The 23168-nt window shown below is 45.6% G+C and overlaps 1 protein-coding gene across 17 annotated transcripts in view; it reads left to right on the top strand.

The window, feature by feature from the left end:
* KIAA1217 (KIAA1217 ortholog) overlaps window positions 1–23168 on the top strand; it is a 291604-nt gene that overhangs the window by 245997 nt on the left and 22439 nt on the right. For all 17 annotated transcript variants that reach the window (XM_032349632.1, XM_032349622.1, XM_032349624.1 and 14 more), the window contains 2 exons: window positions 5999–6165; window positions 18712–18887. In XM_032349632.1, coding sequence (XP_032205523.1) covers window positions 5999–6165; window positions 18712–18887 — 343 coding nt within the window. The remainder of the gene's footprint in view (window positions 1–5998; window positions 6166–18711; window positions 18888–23168) is intronic.

The following is a 23168-nucleotide window of genomic DNA, read 5'->3' on the forward strand; positions in this document are numbered from 1 at the left end:
GAGCCCTTTGGTCCTCTCCATTCCGTTTTCTTCTTCCATTCACTCTTCTTTCATTTATTCAACTATATGGTCCCGCATCCGACAAATAGGTGTGCCTGGCACTGGGCAAGGACAGTGGGCATCCTTGAGACAGGGCTGCCTGCCTAGAATTCCTAAGCCTATGGGGAAAACAGATCCAGAACCAGTAATTACGAGTGGTAAGACAGAGTGCAGGGTGAATATTTAACCGACAGATCTGGCCTCCACTGAGACCTTGCCCGGAGGAAGTGACAGAGGCTGAGGCCCCAAGGATGAATGGGGACTACTTAGGTGAGTGAGAGGGGACAGTAAGAGTGGGCGCATGTGTAAATGCTCAGGAAAGGAATTTAGATGTTATTCTAAGTGCAAAGGGAAGCCATTGGAATGTTCCACAGGGAGGAAGGAGCTCAGCCCAGCTAAAGAATGGGAATGAACTGGAAGGGAGCCCATGGTCAAGGTGGAAGGTGTGCTCTGACCAGGGCCAGTTTTGTAAACGCCAGCATTCCCCCGCTAGAAGGCCCAGTTATGTTCCCAGTGGAGTTCACCAATATCCATGTTTATTTGATGTCCACTTGATGTGGCCGGCTCAAGGCAGGCCTCCTCTCAAGAAAATGAGATCTTCTCTTGCATTGGATTAGAAATAGAAATTATTACCAGGGACATGTTCAGCTACTGAATGACACAGGAAGCATGTGGCCAGTTGGGTGAAACCCCTAATTTTGGGGAAGCCGCAGCATGTTACACAGCATAGTAGAACGGACAGATCTCGGGGCTGGCCTGAGACCTCTGGTCAATCTGGTTCCTCCCTGGCTAAGTACAGACAGTTCAGCTGTGAAGCCGGCCGGGCTGGACGTCCAGTGTTTCCAGGCCTCATGGGATTTGTCAGTTTACTCAGAAATCAATCAGTGACCTTGGCCGCAGCCAGAGAATTATTTTGCGGAAATTGCTAAACTTGGCTTCAGACCAGTTGCCAGTTTGTTTGGAAGATGTCTGTTGGTTCATTTATTTTCTCGTCTATTGTGAATATAAGGTGGGGGGGGGGGGGCGGAGAGGAATCTATTGAACTCAAAGAAGCAGAGTAATAAGGTGGTTAGCCAAGGCTGAAGGTTGGGAGAAATGGAGAGGAGTTGGTCAAAAGTGTCAGCTTCCAGTTAGAAGATGCACAAGTTCTGGGTCATCTAATATGAGCACAGCGTTGGGATTATAGAGAACACTTCTCAGCTCTATACTCGGAAGTAGCCAAGAGAGTAGATCTTAAACGTTCTCACCACAAAAAGGAAGCGGCAATTACGGGACATATGATGGGCGTGTTCACTGACGCTACCATAGTGATCATACTGTAATATGTAAGTGTGTCATCAAATCAACACATAGTACATCTTAAAGTTACACAGTGTTCTGTGTCAATTACACGTCCATGAAGCTGGCGAGAACAAAGGGGGCCTGGTGAACTCATGAACGCCACAGCCTTCCGGGCCCCTGGATTCTATTCTAGGAACGCTGAGTACCCAATGCCGTTGTTCTAATCGAGAGGCACACAGTCTTTTACATTCTCCTTTTCCTCCCTTTCACTTTGGGTGACATCATCCTCATAATCGCAGGAAATGTTTTGGGGGTGTCTCCTACGTGCCAGGCACTGTTCTGGGTTGCGTTTCATGCCGAAACTCATTAGATCCTGATGCCTCTCCCCTAGATGGGTACAGTTGTTACTCCCACGCTCCAGATGAGAGCACTAAACGCATGTCCTCACACGACACGTACTCACGTGGTGGTCTCCCCTGCCCCCACCTGTAATTTTACCTCATTCTTCTGTGTTAAGTTGCCCCAGTCTCTCTAAAGCTATGTAGGTCGTTTTCACTGCTTTGTTGCAAAAGATTTTATAATGGTTTTGGAGCAAAGGGAAAGGAGCAGGTGTGATATCCCCGGGAAGCATTTCCCAAAGTGGAATCAGTAGGTCCAGAGGGATGAACTTGAGCAGCGTGGGCACCGTGCTGCCAGTTTTCTCCTCCACAAGGGCTGAGCCAGTTGGTGATGCCGCTGGCAACTGCACGTGCATTGCCGCATCCCCGTGTCCCTCCTGAGTTTGGTCCCTCTCATTCTCATGGGTCACGGCTAGACGTCGTGCACGGGGCTTTCGTTGTCATAGCAGCCTTGTACAGTGCGCAGAATGTTTGAATTCTTCTGGAATCCTAGGAAGTAAGCTACAAGACCGAAAGTATTATCCCCCTCCTACAGTCAAGTCCACGGAAGAGAGACATCAAGGAGCTCTTTGGGCCAAGGGTAGATCAAAAAAGGAAAACCAGATTTCTGGTTACTCAAGGAATATTGGGTTTACGGTGGATCTAAGAGAACCAAAGAAGCCTCCCATTTCAAAGACATACGATGTGTCTTTTATTGTACATTCTGTAATTTTGCACACATTATCCTGTAAGGAAGATACGAGCCGCACCGCTAGGGGGCGTCACGGTCAGTCCCGCCAGTTCCCAAGCCCGTGTTCTTTCCGTCATGACAGGATACATGAAGCTTGCATCAAATTTGCGTTAATAAGATTCATCTGACAGTGTACTTGACTTCCGGCAGATCTGGGAGGAGGTGGGGGAAGGGCGACATGCATAGAAAGGAGTGAGGTTGTGCGGACTAGTGTGTGCGCTCCGGGAGCAGAATGTGCGTGCCTCCTGTGTGGGTGTGGAGAGCACATCGCGGTCCTGTGCATCGCCTCTGAAGGGGAGCTCGTTTCACACTCTGGGTTCCCACCCACCGAATTCAGCTCCATCTTTAAGATTTCGGGTCCCCTGCCTCTTGACCTCAGCCCGTTGCTGTTAGTCTTGGCTTTTCTATTGCCTGACACTCCCAGGTGAGGCGGGGAAGCTGGCAGGGTCTCCTCTTGCCCACTCTGCTCAGAGAAATAGTCATCACAGTTCCCTGCATTGGCCCGATTCGCCGGGATGAGCAGTTCACATGCGTTAGTTCCACGGTCCTCCCCATAGCCCACTGACCCACTTGACAGATAAGGAAACTGAGAAAGAGGTCGTGTTACCTACCTGAGGTCATACAGCTCGGATGTTGGATACTGAGAATAATTTCCAAGATTCTCATTTAAATAATTGAGTGGATGATAGTGCCACTGGCCAAAATCAGGCCTCTGGAGACAAAGAGGGTTGGGGAAGAGGAAGAGAAATTATGACTTTGACCTGCTCGTAGAGGATCCCTGGTTCAATATCAAAGTCTTGGTGTGTGCATGCGAAGAGACCTGGAGGCTGGAGACAAAGATGTGGGAGACGTTTGTCGGTGGTCCTAGTAGACGTGACCTCCCTGGGAAATGTGTCCGGTCAGAGGAGAAGCTTCCCAAGAGAACACACCAGGATTTAAACAACTGGCTGAGGAAGAAATGAGGAAAGACAGTGTCCGAGATAGAGTGGCAGAGAGGTAAAAAGAAAGGAAACAGGAGAGTTTAAAACTGACTGAGAAAGAAGGGAGTGAGGCAAAGCCCGATGTTGCCCACTGTCGCATCGGCCCTACATCTGTGGGACTGACACCTGACCGCTGGCCGTCTTACAGGGAGCCACCGAGTGGGTGATGGAGATAGAAACCAGATGTAGTAAATTAGATGGTGAAGAAATTAGACAGATGAGTGTGGATTCCGTAGAGAAATTTGGGGACAGACGATGCTTTTGAGAACCAGTGATTGGCATTCAGCTCTACCAGATGGTACGTGCCCTGTCGCTCTCACCGTGTTAAGAAGAGGGGACAGAGAAGGCATGTGTGTCTTCTTTTGGCTGAAGAAGAGCAGAGAAATTCTTAACCCCAAGTGGGGGGTGGCTAGTGAGCCCTGTGTCATTTTCGTTGGAGAAATACCTCTATGGTACCATTTGTGGTACACCTGATGCCATATGCTGTCCGTGTGCGTGTGTGTGTGTGTTGGTGGCACGTCCGCGTGTGTCTCTGCCTGTGGGCACAGAGCCTGCTCCAGTGGCCTGGCTGGTTCTAAAAGGAAAACATCCAGTGTGTTGTGATCAGCCTCGGAATCCTTGATATCGAAGGTGCTTGTTCATTGGGACATGCTGAGTTACTGGATGTCCTCGTACTGGAGACCTTCCCAGTTGGAGAATATGCTCTGGGACCACTGCAGAGATGGCAAGTCTTCCTCTTCCGGGGGGTGATTTCAGATATGCAGGAGAGCAGCCCCGCCTTGGTCAGAGCCATGGCCAGGATGGTAGGAGTGGCCAGTCGGCTTGTACAAATAACAAACAGCTCTTTGTCTGCCCTGCTGGGGTCCCTTCGGAAATCCTTCCAATGCTTTCTGTTCTGTTCTCCTGACTGCCTCAAGGGGGCCGCGAGAGGGCTGGTCTTCGGAGGGTGAGGAATTTGGTGGACCATCAGCGCCCATGGACATTGCTGGGAGCCGGCAAGAGGACAGCTGTGAGCGCTCCCTGGCCCACGGGCGTGTCAGCCACCCCCACCCCCCGCAGCAATTCCCCTGAGGCTAGGCTGTGTGCGCAGGGGAAGGACTTCCCTGCGTGCTGAGCCCAGATGGAGAGAGAGGCCACTGTGTGCAGCCACTTCAGAGTGTGCAAAGCAGCAACAGAGTTTGGTCCCGGAAGGCCTGCCTGCCTTATTGCAGACTATCCTTTACAGAAAAGAGAACTAACCAGAAGAGGGTGGGTGCGAGTGCTCACGCCTGTGTGTGTGTGTGTGTGTGTGTGTGTGTGTGTGTGTGATATAAATTCGGTCTACTCTGGATGCTTCTTCCAGAGAACTCCATTGTCCTGTGAAGACAGTGGTACCTCCTTTTGATTCCTGTACCTTGCTGATCCTGTAAATGCTACTCGAGATCCTTGGGGAGGCATTTTCCGAATCAGACTCGGTCAAATCAGGCCCTTCCCAGATGGACTTAGGAAATCCATGAGGCTTGTTTAAGTTGGCCCCAAGAAGCACAAGTTTACGGCAGCTCGAGATGTATTGAGGAGGATTTTCTTCCTGCTGCCTTTTTTGTTTGCTCTCCTAGAGAATTTTTGAACCATGCCTGATTGTCTCAGTAAACGAGATGTGAGCAGAAGTCCTGCTTCTTTTGGTCTGAAAACCCACAAGGATTCACAAGAAGACCCTCTTCTTATTACTTTCCCCTTGGTGACTGGGCTGAATCTGCCCAGAACTAAGTGTCTGTTGTCCAGATAATACATCCGACCATGAGAGCACCCAGTATTAGGTCCCAGACTTTTAAAAAAAACTGTATTTTCTATTATAAAAATGTATTTTCTATTATAAAATTACAGATATTCACCATGCAGATTTAATGATACAAAAAGTAGAAATATAAACATATATAAAACTCAGGGCACTTGGGTGGCTCAGGCAGTTGGGCGACCAACTCTTGATCTCAGCTCAGGTCTTGTTCTAACGGTTATGAGTTCAAGCCTTGTAAGGGGCTCCATGTCTGGAGGTGTGGAGCCTACCAAAAAGATAATAAGTAAATGTGTGTGTGTGTGTGTGTGTGTGTGTGTATACACACACACGTATATATTTTATATATATATATATATGTATATGTAATAAATATGTATTTTTGAATTAAATAGATTTTTTTATATATCATGGAATACTAGCAGCTAGAAAGAATGTTAATACTTTGTTATAGATACATCTAATCTTTTTTCTGCAAACTTGTGTAGAGGAAGGAAGGAAAGAAGGGGAAAGGGTAGGGAACGGAAAGGAAAGGAAAAATTTAGCTTCCTTAATATGGCATCAGTTCTGTGTTCTGCCTTCTACAACATGACATTTACAGACTGCATAGTATAACCTTGCATGAATGTGCCGTCATTTAAACCCAGTTCTTTTTTTTTTTTTTCCCCCGCCATTTAGAGGACCGACATAATTAAAATTTTTTTCATACTGAAGGAGTTACTGGTGATCTGTGTCGGGATGAGACTCAGAGCTCCCACTTTCTGGGACCCTGAAGTTCTTGGCTCTTCTTTTCTCCTAGGAATGCTGCATGTTTCCGGAGGCAAGACTGTGGGCGCCCTGGAGTCCTCGGGGGTGTCCAGCCAGCCCTTGCCTGCCAGCCCCTCAGCTCTGCACATGAGCCTGCTCGACATGAGGCGGAGTGTGGCCGAACTCAGGCTCCAGCTCCAGCAGATGCGACAGCTCCAGGTACCCGCCCAGTTCCGCATGGAGGGCCTCCTCTGGCTTAGCTCCCCAGAGTCTGCATACTCCTCCCAACATCCCCAGGCCCTCAGCCCCTTCCCCGGGCTCTCTCCACCCTGTGTTCCTAAGGGCAAACTGAAGACCTAAAGAGGAGCCCCATTGAGGCATGGTTTCCTCTCTCACACACACAAAATCGGTCTAGATCCTTCCACCGCAGCTCAAGTCAGTCTGTTACCACTTCTGGAAGCGAGGGATGCTTTTACACATGAAAAACCATTAAACATTTGGTGTTTTGGAGGACAGCTAGAAAAAAAGGAGCCCATGGAGCATCTAATAGCCAGTTAAAACTTCCTGCTTGCAAGTGTTTTGGCTCCTTGGTCCTCTTCAGGGAGCATGCGCGAAGGTGGGACAGGCACCTGCGCTGTTTTTGCAAAGAACTGTGATGTACTTAGAAGTATGACTTTAGAATAGGGGATGAATTCATAAGGAAAAAAAGGCATCGTGGAAGACTGGTTGAGAAACACATCTGCATTTTATCTGTGTAGAGTGTGTTCCATAATATTCTCCTTACCTTTTTCCATTTATTCGGTAACATACAAACAGTGCGGGAATCGAAAGGGAGCGAAAATGACCCTCTGTGTCACCAGTCTGGGGGAATCCGTCCCATCGGTCTGATGAAGCAGAGAAATGTTTTGTGGGGTTCTGAGTAGAAGGAACTGGGGCTGTGCATTTCTTTATGAGATCGCTTTCCGAGACCTTTCTAGATGCTTCCTGTGTCAGCCTCATGGCCCCTGCCTTTGGGGCAGGTTGGTCATTGAGGATGTGGTGCCGGCTTGGGCTCCATGTGGGGATCTTCCCAACTTCAGGAAGCTCATCTTCTAAACAGCGTGGTGTCCTCAGAGCTGGTCAGGGAGGGGTGGTAGCAGGGAAGGGCTTCCTATCACAGCTTCGCTCCCCCTTCTGCTTGCTCATGGTTGATCCCCACGATTCTCACCACCTAGTTAAAGCTAAGATGGTGATTTCACAACCCGACAGCACTAGAGCCTAGGGTTTTTCTGGAAACCAAGGTTTTATCTGAAATTTTAGTATTCATTCTAAAAAATGTTGGAAAGTATTAAAAACCAATGATTTAGTACCCTGCAAATGTGCTGGCCAGAATGGGTCTGCTGGGTCCCAGGTCCTTCCTTGGGATTTTTTTTTTTTGGAGGGTAAGCCCCTCCTCACGTGGCTACTGCCCATTAGTGCCACCTGCTGGCCATTTGGAAATTATCTCTCCTCCCTGGACCCTCACAAGAATTCCTAAATCTTGTGTGTGCTTTCCAAAGCAAGCAGGTGCTGGCATGGTGGGGTTGGGGGAGCGGGGGGTAGGTAGAATTGCTTCAGTCTAAGTACCAGGCTTCCTCTGAAGTGTGGCTCATTCAATATGGAGGGTGACGTGTGTGCCTGTAGCATCACCCTGGCCTTGTTTGGTTTTCCAGCCGGCGAGGGGTGGGGGGTTTCCCACAGCCCGCCTCTCTGGGTGAACCTTGAACTGTGGTAGCTGGGTTTCAGAACTATCCGTCCTCAAGCAATGTGGTTCTTCGGTCAAGGTCTAGGAATGCTATCTTAACCACACAGGTTCCTTTATTGCCCCGAGATTGCTCGGCCTCTCTGGCAAGGGGTGGGGGTGGGGGGTATAAACAACAAAGCAAATACTCTCTTGAGCTTTGACATGTGTGCAGTTCTAAAGAGCAGAGACATAGGGGAGGCTTAAACATTTTGTTTCCCAGCCGATGGTGGTTGTTTCTACCTCAGTCTTTGTATTTTGTTCTTTGAAATTTGTCCCCATCAGCCTTCCTTCCTGTCTTTTCAATCAGGGAAGTCTCTCTGTTTAAGACAAACCAGTTTAGAATAATTAAGCCATCTCAGCACCGATTCTCCTTCGGCGTATGTGTTATACACTGAAAAGGAAGTGCAACCCCAACGTGATTATAAGTCCAAGAATGGAACTATCATTAGAAATATACGGAACTCCGTGGAGGAGTCTCCAAAGAACAAAAATTGAATTAGAAATTCAAATGTTCTTTGAACTGTGTTATAAAATAGTGAAACTGAATGAAATCTTTTGTGCTTGGCAGCCGGCTCTAGTAATTAGATAATTAAATCACTGGAAAATCCTAGACTGTAGAGCATATCCTATTTGAGCATTTTATTTTCAGAATTGATGGATTATTCTCAGGGATAGAAATTTGATGAGGACACAGTGGGATGGGTAGTTTAAATTGGGCAAAAAGAATGTCAAGGGAGGCACGAGGGGCCTAAGCAGAAGATGAAGAAGACCACTAAAACTCTTCTTTGTGTAATTCCCTCCTATCCGATATCACATGAATTATTTGTCTAAGACAGTGGTTCAATCCTGGCTACCTATTAGAACACTTGAGACCTTTAACAAAAATTTCGGTACCTGGGCACCCCTGCTAGAGTCTGACTACACTGCTGTGAACCAGAGGTCAGACACTGGTGATTCTAGAATGTTCTGGGGTAAGAACTCTTGCCTGTGAGTATTATAAACCCTCAGTCCTTTGAGATGCCTCTTAGAAATACTGAGATCTCAGCTATCACAAGGGTGAAGCAGAAGCAGATGGGGTAGCCACCACCCTGTAAGTGTGGAAGACACACTTGATGACATCAAAACCCTGACTTCAAAAGATGCACCCCATTCCCAGTGGCAAATAGAATGTGTTCTCTACTTATTTATAATAGCTACAAGAGCTATATGGAACTTCCGTGTTGTCATGTTCCATGCTGAGGTAAAAGTTGGGTCGGCACTTAGCAGGCAACAATGGACAGGCGAGAGGTAAAGGTCTTATACCTAACAATTGTATCCTTCAAAAGATGATTTTCGGGACGCCTGGGTGGCTAGTTGGTTAAGCAGCTGCCTTCGGCTCAGGTCATGATCCCAGCGTCCTGGGATCGAGTCCCGCATCGGGCTCCTTGCTCCGCGGGGAGTCTGCTTCTCCCTCTGACTCTGCCTTCCACTCTGTCTGCCTGTGCTCGCTCTCGCTCGCTCTCTCTCTGACAAAAAAAAAAAAAAAAAAAAAAAAAAAAAAGATGATTTTCTTTTCTTTTCTTTTCTTTCTTTCTTCCTTTCTGCCTTTCTTTCTTTCTTTCTTTCTTTCTTTCTTTTCAGCATAACAGTATTCATTATTTTTGCACCACACCCAGTGCTCCATGAAATCCATGCCCTCTATCATACCCACCACCTGGTACCCCAACCTCCCACCCCCCGCCCCTTCAAAACCCTCAGATTGTTTTTCAGAGTCCATAGTCTCTCATGGCTCACCTCCCCTTCCAATTTCCCCCAACTCCCTTCTCCTAACTCCCCATGTCAAAAGATGATTTTCTTTATCTATTACCTTTTCTGGTGTGATTTGGAAAAAGTTTTCTCTTCCTAACTGATGAGACCATCTTTCTTTTTTTTTTTTTCCCAAAGTGCCACAGTACCTGGATTTTCCCAAAGTAATCTCATACCCACCAAAGTGATTGCTGTTCTGTCCCTCTCTGTGGGCTGAGGGGAGATATAAGCTTCTAGAAAATGTGATACAAGTTCTGTGAGGGCCAGATGAAACTTGGCCTAAAGAGAGAATGGGTATATCCTGCTTCTCTAATTCCCAGAGGTTCCCCCCCACCCCTGGCTCCTATTTCCTTATTCTGCCTCCTGATAAATTTTTTTTAAAGTGGGAGTTATTCTGAACTTAGCATTCTATTTTTAAGACTACTGAGAATTTACTATGTTTTCCTAAGAGAGGAAGGAGGTAAAATACCAACACAAAAAAGAAACATAGCAGTACACGAAGACCTTGTATCTGAAATGATATAATTCAATACAGTTATCTTAAGGTGTCTTTTTAAATAAAATAGTACCTCATGGAAATGTGCCAGAATCTCATTTAACTTCTGACATCCAAAAAAATGGTCATGGGACTGTGTCCGTGAGAAAAGCACACCAGAATTTGGCCTGTGCTGAGCAAATCTGTTTTTTTCCAACTGGTCAGAAATAATTAATGGAACTAGTTCAGTGTCATACAGTTTACCAAGCCCTAGATAGACTCTCATACAGAGGCTGTCTAAGATGGGGAGTCATCTCCCAGATAGCAAGTGGTTGTGACCAGCATCTTATACATTGTTCCCTACAGCCCGGAGAATTTAACGGAGTAGTCAGGAGTCATTCTGGGGTCTGGCTATCATTAGGAAACCTCCAATTTATAATACAACTACTTTTCAGTGTCACTGCTGGACGGAAAATCAGTCCCATTATATTGCACTGTTGGTTAGACTGATAGTCTTAGGTTTTACCGAAGAAGTCAGCATTTAATATGTGAGGTACATACCTATTTTGAGGTGCATAGAACTAGTTTTAGGCAGTTTTCTAGTCTCTGGATGTTGATGGGGCAAGTTATTTGGTTTAATTAAATATTTAATGGCCAAGAACATTATTTCTGAGTATTTTTATAAAAATGTCAAAGCCTAGCATTTATAATAAATTCATGTTTCCAGAATGAGGGGGTAACTGTAACAGTACTTACCTTCCCACTGTGGACAACTAGAAAACTATAAAATAAGTATATATATATGTATTAAACAACTATTTCCAGGCATTGGATGACAGACAACACAGGACTGTAATCCTTGGGAGAACAGAAGCAAAGGAAGTGAATGAAACCTACACTTGACTCAGCTTTCTGCCTGGGGGCCTTTTCAGATCATGTTGTAGAAAGAGATGACTGAGCAGAGCACTGACAGCCTAATTGAGAAGACAAGATCAAACTTTACTGAGCTGAAACAGCTAGAATTTGTAGAGTAGAATATCAAATAAGAGGAAGCTCTACAAAGAAAAGACTATATAAACCTGGGGTCTGTTGTTGAATAATAAGCCAAATATGTATAGTGAGAAAGATCACCAAGCCAGGCAAAAGTAGAATGGGAGGCTTTAAGCTAAAAAAAAAATACCCAAAGGTCACACGGAGCTGGGAGATGTCCATAATTTTACAAGTGAGAGTCAAGAGGCTTCACTGGTCACTGGGGCATTCAGTAAAGATCAGATGTTCCTGTCTTGGGAGTAAACTAGTCCCTGAGTAAAGAATGTCCTAGATTCACCCTAACAGAGCTTAAAACCAAGCCCCTAATGACCAAAAATGATCCACAAGTAACTGAGCCATCTGCCAGAGCAACTCCATCGGTTGAACCATCGGTTCAACCCAGAACTGCCTGTCCAGCACTCAGTAAAAAATTACTAGACATGTAATCCATAACTTTAAGAAAAATTGGTAAAAACCCAGAACTGCCTGTCCAGCACTCAGTCAAAAATTACTAGACATGTGATCCATAACCTTAAGAAAAATGGACTGATTGGAAACAACCACTAATTGCAGGGATAACCAGAACAGCAGCAAGGGCTTTAAAGCAGCTATAGTAATTATTCTCAAGGATTTAAAGAAAAACATGAACACAATAAGACAAGAAAAAGATATTTTAAAAAATCTGAGTGTAACTTTCAAGAACTGAAAAACAGTATCTGGATGGACTTAATAGACGATATATTACTGTCAAAACAAAATATCAGTTTGAAAACAGCAGTAGAAACTGTTCACACTGAAATATAAAGAAAAAAAAGTAAATGAATCAAAACTTAATAATTTGTGGAACAATATTAAGTGGTCTGAGGAAAAGAGAAACACATTAGAAGAAATAGTGGCTAGAATTTTTCTAAATGTGATGAAAGCTGTAAATCCACAGACTAAAAAACGTTCAACAGACCCCTGGGGTGGAGGGAAGGAATTAATAGAAAATCTTACAGGCAGCGAGAAGGGGAAAGAAAAAGGTACCTTACTTGAACGCCTGGGTAGCTCAGTGGGTTAAAGCCTCTGCCTTCGGCACAGGTCATGATCCCAGGGTGCTGGGATCGAGCCCCACATCGGGCTCTCTGCTTGGCAGGGAGCCTGCTTCCCCCTCTCTCTCTGCCTGCCTGTCTCTCTGCCTACTTGTGATCTCTGTCTGTCAAATAAATAAATAAAATCTTAAAAAAAAAAAAAGAAAGAAAAAGGTACCTTACTTAAAGGGAAATATAAATAAGAATTACCACCCAATTATTCTGAAAGACAAAGTTAAGTCTGGAAATAACAAAATGACATTTTTACAGTATTGAAAAAAAAAAGAAGAAAGAAAGTCCGTCCTTCAGAAAATAGAGGACACTTCCCAACTGGTTTTGTAAATCCAGATTACTCTAACAGCAAAACCAGTCAAAGATAATTTAAGAAAAGAAAATGTAGACCGATATCCTTCATGAAAATATGCATAATGAATCCTTACCAAAATATTAGCAGTTGAATCCAGCAATATATAAAAAGGATACTATATTATCCCAGGTATGGGATGACACCTGGTTATTATCCCAGGTTTGCAAGATTGTTTTAATATGAGAAAAAAAAAAAGAATCAATGTATTTAACCCCATTAATGGAAAAAAGGAACAAAATCCTGTCATTTCAATAAATACAGAAAAAAAATGTGACAAAATTCAGTGTTGATGATTAAAAACATTCAACACTCTAGTAGAAGGACACTTCCTTAACCTGATAAAGGATGTCTGAAAAACCTACAGAAAACATCGCTAATGCTAAAACACTACACACATTTCCCGTAAAATCAGAAACAAGAGCAAGGAAGGCTTCTCTCACTTCTATTGAATACTGTACAGAAGAGCCTAGCCAGTGCAATAAGGCTCAAAAAAGAAAGAAAAGGCATCCCCATAGGGAGGTAAAATTGGCTTTACACACAAATGATATGGTTGTGTATATCTGGAATCAAAAGGGCTATGAAAATTGCTACCAGAAATAAGTGAATTAAAGCAGGATAACCAGAAGCAAGTCACTATGCAAACATATGAAAATGTTATTATGTACAGTATAAATCTATGCAGTTGATTTATGCACACAATGGAACACCATGCTGTGTTACCAAAAACGACCTCCTGAAACCCACAATGACACACCGGATCTCGAAACCTGTATACTGAAGGGAAGAGACCACACCCACAAGACTACATATTGTGTCATTTCATGTATATGTCCGTGGAGGAGAAGAGCTCGTCTTTAGGGACAGAAAGTAGATTGGTGGTTTGTTGGGGCCGGGGTTTGGCGCGGGACTGGTTGCAAAGGGTCACAAAGGCATTTTCTAGGGTGTTAAAAAATGCCGTCTATCTTCTTAGTGGTGGTTACATCGGTGCTTATACATTTATCAAAATTCACTGATGTGTGCCCTTAAAATGGGGATGTTTTATTGTTTGTAAAGGATGCTTTAATAGAGGGGTTTTAAGTTAATTGACATGTAGCTATCATTGCTAAGCAAAAGTACATGTAATGATATGAACTGCTGATGACTAATTTATTTGAAGCATTTAGAGAGAGATACGGACTACATCTTGCCTTCAGCTTGGCATTTCACACAGTGCTGGGATGCACAGGGGCGTCCTGTGTCCTGGGGACAGTGGCCAGAGCACCAGGCAGGAGGGCTGGGGACTAGAGGAGCATAGAAGGAGAACCTGGGTCTGTGCATATTCCTTCATGATTAATGAGCTCCTCATTGCCTGGGTGCCAGCACTGTGCTATGGAAAATTCCCTCTCTAGTCCCTGCAGCTGGTTCCGGTAAGCCCCTCTTTCTGGAAGGAGGATCGTATAACCCGGAACGCCAGGCAAACCTCCTCTTCAGGTGAAATAATTCAAACGCCGTCTGCCGTGTTACCAGCCCAAGAACTCGAGTATGACGTGCGGCTGCGGTCTTCCGCTGTCTGTAGGTTTCTGAGTAATGTCCCGTTGAAACTCCTGTGTACAGCCAGTATGTGTCAGTACCTCCTGTGTGCCAGAAACTGGGCTTGTGGCTGCGAATAAAACAGATATGTCCTTGCCTTGTTAACAGAGCAACTGGGGGGCTTGAAAAATTACCGGGTTGAATTAAAAATGCTTCAATTCTCACCCTGATTCTGCCCTTAATGACCGAGGGACCCGGAACAAGTCACATGACCTCTCGGCTTCCCTTTTCCCATCTTCCAAATTTCAATTTTAAGAATTTTAAATATTCCAGTAGTAATTTCCAGCCCAATAGCCACTGTTAATACCCCCTTGTTTGGAACTTGTCTGTGAGGTTTGGCGGGAGGGTTTGGGACAAAGGGTTGTGTACCGAGCTCATGGCATGGTGCTATCATCTCTCCATTCAAGAGTCCTTTTCTCGAATGGGGAGGCTGTTACAACTTATCCTTGGTGGCACATCAAAATCATCTGGGAAGCTAAAAGAATTCCCCATGCCCAGGCTGCACAGTAGAACAGTTAAATCAGAATCTCTTGGCAGGGGGTGGTAGGACACAGGTATCAGTCACTTTTCAACACACTTAATCATCTACTTATTTATCCTGTGCATACCTGTGACCCCGCATCCGCCCCCCTCTTTGAAGGAAATAGGTCTGTGGGATTTGACCCATGGCATTGAATTTAAGCATGTCATTTTGGTACCTGGCAGTGTTGCTGTGTATATTCAACAGCACTGCTGTCAGAGCACGGCCGGGCGTGAGAGTTGAGCCCAAGGCATATCTGAGCCTGTGGGCCAGCCCATATGTCTACCATCAAGGAAGGAATTTCAGATTCTCCTTTGTTCATCATCATTGGCATTACTGCCTAACTCGTGCATGTATCAATATTTATCGAGTACCTGCTGTGAGCGGCCCTTTGTCCTGGAGTCACTGCAGAAATGGAGGAAATTGCAGGTGCAAAGTCCCTGTGGCAGAAAGGAGCCTAGCCGGTCAGAAGGCCAGAAAGGACGTTGGTGTGGCTAGAGCAGGGATTGCCAGCTGCCTATAATGGGAGGAGACAGGCAATGTGGGAGAGGGCCAGACTCCCCCGTGCCTCGTAGGCAGAGCTGTCACTGCAGAGAGCAAAGGAGGAACTCACCCTCTGTGCACTGTTTCCATACATGATGACTTTCAGCAATATATTGGCTGTTTTTAAGACCACAGTAAAAACACGTGAATAGCAGAAACAATGAGGGCATAATTATGAGTCATTCAAGAAGGTAACCCAAGAGTGGCCCATTTTTATTTGGTCCCTCCCAGACAAAACTGCAGGCCCCACCCCCACAGCCAGGTTTGTGCCAGACGCTGTGATAAGCACATTATTCCCTCACTGAATCTCCCTTCCCGACCTCTGAGATAGGAACGAAGATCTCCCCTTCTTATGGATAAACAGAGAGAGGTTACAAAGTTGCCCACAGTCACATGGCTACTAAGGGATAAAACTAGAAACTGAACCCAGGCAGTCTCTTTCCAGATGGCCCACCAGTACAGAGCTGGGCCTGGAACAGGATGGTGGCTCTGCTTGTTGCCCGTGTTGAAATGTTTTCTCTGTATTCAGCAAAACTGGACAACACGGAGAAGTGTTGAGTTGAGGGTCTCATAGCATTTGCACACAGTAATGGACAGCCGGCAAAGACCTCACTCTCCGGAGGTGATACAGAGTAGTTGTCCTACCGTCCCTGAAACCAGGAAACAGAACAGAACAGACCAGTAACAGCTCATTGAAATTTCAGGGAAACTTTAGGGAGAATGTAATAGGTATAACGTAACTACCGTCTTCAAAGCTGACTGAAGAAATGCCCTTGATGGATATGCTATCAAAGAATTGCCCTGCCCCAGAGAAATACTGAATGCAGGACTTAGCAACAGGACTCAAGTATTTGACTAGATTGCTAGGAAGTCAGGTGCAAACCACATGGTATACTCCGTAGGCTCATAAAATAGAGTGCTCTGGAAACTACATGGCTGTTGTGATATTATGCATGCAAGCAGCCTACGTAAAATCCAGGAAAAAAAGAGTGAATTGCCAAGAGGCTTAGAACTCATCTGGAATCATCATCATTGCAACCATCAACATCAAGTACTATGTTTCAGGGGTCTGCGATCACGTGATTTTGGGTACATGGACCTGTATAAACAAGAGGGACACAGATTCTCCTCTAACTGATAACGCTAAAGTAGTCCAGAGCCAAGTCTACGTTTGTTGAGTACTTGTTCTAGATTGAGCAGTATTTCCTTCAATGCTCAGACAAGCTCTAGCAAGGGAGGTGAATCCACCCTCCTCATCCTTGAAGACAAGGAAATGGAGACCAAGTGAGGCTAAATAACATGCCCATGTCTCATAGTAGTCAGGGCTGGGGGTTTGATCCACAATGGAACCACAAAAGACCCCAAGTTGCCCAAAGCCACCCTGAGAGAACAAATCTAGAGGCATCACACGGCCTGATTTCAAAATATATTGGCAAAGCTATAAGAGTCAACATAGTATGGTATTGTCATAAATACAGACACACAGGGGCGCCTGGGTGGCTCAGTGGGTTAAAGCCTCTGCCTTCGGCTCAGGTCATGATCCCAGGGTTGTGGGATCGAGCCCCGCATCGGGCTCTCTGCTCAGTGGGGAGCTTGCTTCACCCTCTCTCTGCCTGTCTCTCTCCCTACTTGTGATCTCTGTCAAATAAATAAATAAAATCTTTTTTAAAATAAATACATAAATACAGACACACAGATCAATGCAACAGAATACAGAGCCCAGAAAAATGGTCCCACATATATGTGGTCAATTAATTTATGATAAAGGAGCCAAGAATAGGCAATAAGGAAAGAACAGTTTCTTCAGTTTAATGGTGCTGGGAGGACCGGGACAGCCTCATGCAAAAGAATGAGGCCTTACACCAAATGCAAAAATTAACTCTGAAATGGATTTAAGACTGGCACGTAAGACCTGAAACTATGAGATTCCTAGAAAAAAAACACACAGGTGGTAATCTCCTTGACAGAGGTCTTGGCAATGAATTTTTTAAAGTAAGACCAAATGTAGAAGCAACAAAAGAAAAAAAATCCACGGGACTACATCAGAGTAAACAGCTTCTGCACAGCAAAGGAGACCATCAACAAAATGAAAAGGCAGCCTCCTGAATGGGACAAAATATTTGCAGATCATGTATTTGATAAGAGGTTAGTATCCAGAGTATATATAACTCAATACCAAAAAACCCAAACAATCCAGTTTTAAAATTTAAAATTTATAATGTGCAGATCTGAATAGATATTTTTCCTAAGAAGACACATGACTACCAGGTACATGAAAAGATACTCAACTCTGTTCATCATCAGGGAAATGCAAATGAAAACCACAGTCACCTCACACCTGTCAGAATGGCTAGTATCAAAAAGATAAGGAGTAAAAATTGCTGGCGGAGATATAGAGAAAAAGGAACCCTCATGCACTGTTGGTGGGAAGGCAAATTGGGCAGCCACTGTGGAAAACAATATGGAGGTTTCTCAAAAAATAAAAGTAGAATTACCATATAACCCGACAATTCCATTTCTGGGTATTTTAGAGCAAAGACAGTAACTCAGACGTATGCACTCCTGTGTTCACTACTGCACTATTTACAGTAGCCAAAATATGGGAACCAAAGTGTCCGTCAACGGGTGAATGGTCAGTAATATTGACACAATAGTGTGTGGCGACTACACGGACTGTACTGATACTGAGTGTCTAGAGTTGTTGTCACTGTGCTGTACACCTGAAACTAATATGTGTCAACTTCAATAATAAAAATTAAAAAATAAAAGTATCAAAAGAAGGTGTATATATACCATGGAATATTATTCAGCCATTAAAAAAAGAATGAAATCTTACCGTTTGTGCCAATATGGATGGACCGTGAGGACATAATGCTCAGTGAAAGGAGTCAGAGAAGGACAAATATCATGCGACCTCTCTTACAGGTGGAATTTAAAAAAAAAAAAAAAAAAAAAAGGAAGCCTTAGAGATCTAAAAGACCAAGTCATAAGGGTACTTCCGGCACTGCGATGGGAGGAGCCAGAGCCGGCAGGAAGAAGTATTTTGGTGCAAGGAGTAGCTTGCACCAACGTTACAGATGTTCCCCTAACACCATAAGTACTCCTAGTACCATAAGTACTCCTAAAGGTCCCAGTCTTGCAGCTGAAGTCTTGCACTGAGAAAGAGAAAGTGGTGTTTCCCGAGGTCACACGGGTTCACAGAGGGAGGTTGGCCTGGGCCACTGGGTTCTGCGTTATCCCACGCTCAGTTCTGTGTTTTAGTTCGGGGCTTGCGAACGATTCCCAGGTGCCTCTATAGATCTGCAAAACCATCCCAAACAATCGCTTGGCTCCAAACCTGGTGTTCTCTGCTGCGCCCTATAAAAACACGTCAATGAGAGTTTATGCCTGTTGCCCACGAGGCACTGACCAGAGTCTAGAAAGGCTCCTGGTTTTTTTGCAGACACAGACACAAATGTCTGGTTGGGTCAGTTCGCAGCAGAACCTCAGACGGTGGTTGAAGTAGCAATATTATGTACAATTATCACTTCCTTCCCTTTCTCGTTGGAAATAAACACTCAGCTGCAGGGCTGTCTCCCCAGACCCACTTCCCAAGACTCTCAGGCAGCCAGAGCCCAGCTGAGGTTGATTTCTTTTGTTTGACAGCTGCAGAACCAGGAACTGCTGAGGGCCATGATGAAGAAGGCCGAGCTGGAAATCAGTGGCAAAGTGATTGAAACCATGAAGAGGCTGGAGGACCCCGTCCAGCGACAACGCGTCCTGGTGGAGCAAGAGAGGCAGAGATACCTACACGAGGAGGAGAGGATCGTCAAGAAGCTGTGGTGAGTGGGGGACACCTGTCGCGTGTCACACTGTGTGACCCGGGGAGGGCCCTGTCCTCGCCGACGACAAAGCCCTTCCTCGGTGGTGCTCTCTCTTTCTCTCTTTATTGAGCATCTACTATGTGCAAGTTAGAGTCCTGTCCCTTCCGGGCCTCCGTGGACGCTTAGCGCCATCCAGACCCAGAAAGTTCACCTGCGCCCCTCTCTTGAGAAGCCGGAGCACGTGCTCCTTTGTAGGGCTCAGCAGCACAGCAAATGACAGGAAGCAAATGGCAAGACCCGATGATAAAAGGGAAGTCTGCCTTTCATCCCAGTAAATGAAAACGAATAGCCAAGATCGTGGTGTTAAAATCATCTTCCTATTATCCAACGGTAGTTAAAAGCGCAAAAGAAGAATTCAGATGTAAAGTATGTGTGATCTAGGAATGAAAGATGCCTCCTGGAAAGTTCCCCATCTTCCGTGAGGTTCTTATTGAAAGCATCTATCAAGTCCCACTATTGAAACGAGCAGTTCATTTCTCCCCCCCGTCACTAAGGCAGGCCCATCTTTTATGGTAATCTATGTTTTGTTATGCAATGAAGATTTATCATAGAGTGAGTTCACCTTCTAGGATCATGAATAGTAATTTTTCTGCGTTCTCCTGCTGTCGGTAATTCGCTTCTTAAATCTCCCCGGTTGGGAATACAAAGAGGCAACTTCGGCATTCTTCCCGTGAGCAGAAGGTCCAGAAGTCTTCATGGAAAGGGTTAATTCTATAATCTCTTTGATGCTTGGGCTTGAACTTCTCAGATGCCAACCCTGCGTGTCTCATTAAAAATAGAATGTTCCTCTCAGTAGCCGTCCAGAGGGGGGTTAGAAATCAATTGTAGAGTTCTTACTTTCCTCAAAAATGGAATTTGGCTACCGTTGATGGACATCTCAAAATCGCTTCCAGAATCTTACGTAGTCGATGCATTTGTGGACAGTCGATCACCCACCGTGAGGCGATAAAGCTGTTTGTCAGAAACATTTTTGTGACAGCCCAGTTGTCTCATTCGAGGTGTTAAGATTCTTCTTGGAAACGTCTTTAAAAATATATTGCCTTTTCAGAATATTTCGTCAGTTTTCCAATTGAATGATGAAAAAAGGACATTTTCTTGCTTCTGGCCTAGAAAAAAGCATCTTCAGCGTCAATCCTAGCCTGAGACCAGCAGCCCCGCCCGAGAGTGAGCTAGGAAGCAGAGTGGGGGGCGGTGGGCGGGCCCCCCACGGGGAAGACGGGCACGGGGCCGCTGAGGAACTCGTCTCATGAAGCCAAGCGTATGAGTATGTGCGGAGCACAAAAGAGATGACTCACAGGTGCCGGGTGAACCCACACAAAGGAGAGATTCCTCTGGGCCCCAGGGATCAAGAAGACTGAACCTGAAGTTATTCATGTGCGCCCAGGCCCAGGGCGAGGCCCTGTGTGTAGTTGGGTCACAAGTGGCTTGTTAAACTGAACCAGGCTGGCCTGGAGGACAGGTGGGGTTCCATCAGTGGAGGCTGGAGGGGGGTGGGGGGCTCCTGGGCAGAGGGAGCCTATGACCCAGCCTGTCTCAGGATGGGGAAGGCACAAAGTGTCCTTGGAGAACTTCGAGTCATGCATCTTGCCAGGAAAGCGGGGTCCAGTGTGGGTCTCGATTGTGTCTCCTATGTGGGTAACGTTGTTCCGTTTGCTCGGTGACTGCCCGTATCTGAGACCACACTCGAGCCCAGCATGCCTGCTCGATGTCCGTGGGGCCTGTGTTTACCGAGATCACCCGGATCCCTGGCTTTTCGTGAAAGCTCCTGGGTCCAACCCCAGGTTCGGAACGTCTCTGGATGGAGCTTGAGAACGTGCTTTTACGAAGCTACAGAGGACATTCCGAGATGTCTTGACATTGGACAGTTACTGCCGGCCTGAGGAGGAGGTGCTGATGTTTCTGATCAAGGAGGTGGTGAAGTCAGAGCTGTATTTCAGAAAGGTCCCTCTGGTGATCACGGGCAGGACAGATGGCGAGGGAACCACCGATGTCAGGGAAGCCATGGCAGTAACAGTCAGTCAGAAGTCAGCAAGGCCTGGATCAAGAGAAATAGTGATGGGGAGAGAAATCAAACGCAGGGCACTGAGTAGGGGATCCAAGTAGGGGACTGAGAGCGGCTTACAAAAGACAGCCCGAAATTTCAACTCTGGAACATTAGGAAAACCATTACCTCCTCTCCCTCCCCTCCCTTCCCCGGCTTGTGTCCTTAAACACACACACACACACACACACACACACACACACACACACGAGAATAAATTCCCTTGGGCCTCACGTTAGGGTAAGTTGCTGGTGAGCCATTCAGATGGCAGAGAAATGAAATTTGGGTCTAGAACTATGGAGAGAAGTTGAATCAAGATCCTCTCTCTTTGGTGGGTTTCCATTTGGAAGTAATAATTGGGCTTCTAATAATAGATGAAACATAGTTCAACAAATTGATGCTTCTTTTTATCTAAGGTAGAAGGAAAAGCAACTTAAACAAATAGAACAGATTTATATGTAAACCACAGCATCTGGGAACATCTGGCATTCCTTTGAGCGGAGTTCACATCTCAAAAGTCACATTGAGTACATAATATTGAAAAATTGTTTTCAGCACTCATTTTAGCTCCCTGATCTCTGTTACGTTGTGAAGGAACACATTTGATCCGACTGCTTTCTAACAGCAGGAACGTGTGAACAGAAGTGACATTGTTGTATACGATAATATCCATACACTTTTGTATATATTCCCTGATCAACAAAGGAAAAGCTGTGACATTTAGGGGTCTCCTGTGTGCAGAGTTATGAAATCCAAGAGGTACACTGTGTAGAAGAGATTAAAATAGAATTTTAGGCAGACTGACTCTGGGTCAGATGATAGCTCCTAAGACTATTAATTACAGCCTGGCAAGCTGGTGGGTTTTTAATGGAACCGTGATAACATTTGGGTCTTAGCTCTTCCCTCAAAACTTGGAAGGATTGGACAGTGTGTCCTGTGCGCGCTCTTAATATTTCAGTTTGATGATGAAATGGAAAATAACTTTTCATTTCAAATAACACGTAGGTGCCATTTTTAGAGCTCCTTGGAGGGACGGCACAGGTCCTCCCCTCAGGGATGTGGCAGCTGTAGGAAGTTTCTGTGGGTGGGACACAGAACACCGGTTACCTCTCCGTAGTTCACGGTGTGGACCGGGAGCGGAAAAGGCTTTCGCTTTTGGTTTAAAGTTGCATCATTTCATCTGAAGGAATCACAGGCAGCTGGGTGGGTCCCTTTTCCCTAACAGAATAAAAGACGTCACCGAAAGCCCCATCCTGCTTCTCTGTGGCGGATGAATTTGTTGTTTGGTCCAAGGCTCCTGAGAAACATGCATAGCATCCCCCTGGGTCCCTCCTGCAGTGGCTGTGCCATCCGTAACTCCCACCTGCGCGCCCACTTTGAGGAAAGGGCCCGGGCAGACCTTTTTTCTTCTTCTTCTTTCTTTTCCTTTTTTTTCTTTTTCCTTTTCTTTCTCTTTCTCTTCCTCTTTCTCTCCTCCTCTCTCTCTTTCTTCTTTCTTTCTTCCTTCCTTCCTTTTTTTTTTTTTTCTTCGAGATCCACTGTCTTCCTCGCCTGCTCTAAGTGCTACTCCAGCAGCAGGTGGAATGTTGGTCGCTTACTGCCACCTAGTGGTTCTTCATCTCTCAACATCCTTTTCCTTCACCTTCTTTAAGAGAGAGGCTTTCTGTTGTCAGGTTTACAGGCAAATGGAAGTGATAGGAACATGTGTTTAGGACAGGGTCAGTAATGTGCCCAGGAGACAGGATGTTGTCATTTGGTTGGGTGGTTGGTTGGTTTGCGTTTTGAAGCGGAAGACCTTAATTCAGTTCTGTTGGAACTCTAGCAATACCTTAGGGTGTGTGTGGGGGGGGGCTCTGTGTGTGTGTGTGGGGGGGGTGTTTCTCCACACTCTCCTACACATACAGACACACCAGAAATCAGATCTGTGATCATTTTTCCTCTTTAGCTTAGAGTGGAAAGTCAGTCCTTATTGATGAGATCATCAGTGTAAGCTGGAGGTTCTCCATCAGGTGCAAGTCTGCTTCCCTCCCCTCCCCTCCTCCAAGGACATTTCCCACCATCTAGAGACATCCTTGTTTGTCACAGGCTCGGGGCAGGTGCTACTAGCATCTAGTAGCTAGAGGGTTGGGATGCTGTTGAGCACCCCACACTGTTCGGGGCAGGCCCCCACAAGGAGGGATTATCCAGTCCCAAATACC

Source organism: Mustela erminea, chromosome 6 (genome assembly GCF_009829155.1).
Source record: "Mustela erminea isolate mMusErm1 chromosome 6, mMusErm1.Pri, whole genome shotgun sequence".
NCBI classification, from domain to species: Eukaryota; Metazoa; Chordata; class Mammalia; order Carnivora; family Mustelidae; genus Mustela; species Mustela erminea.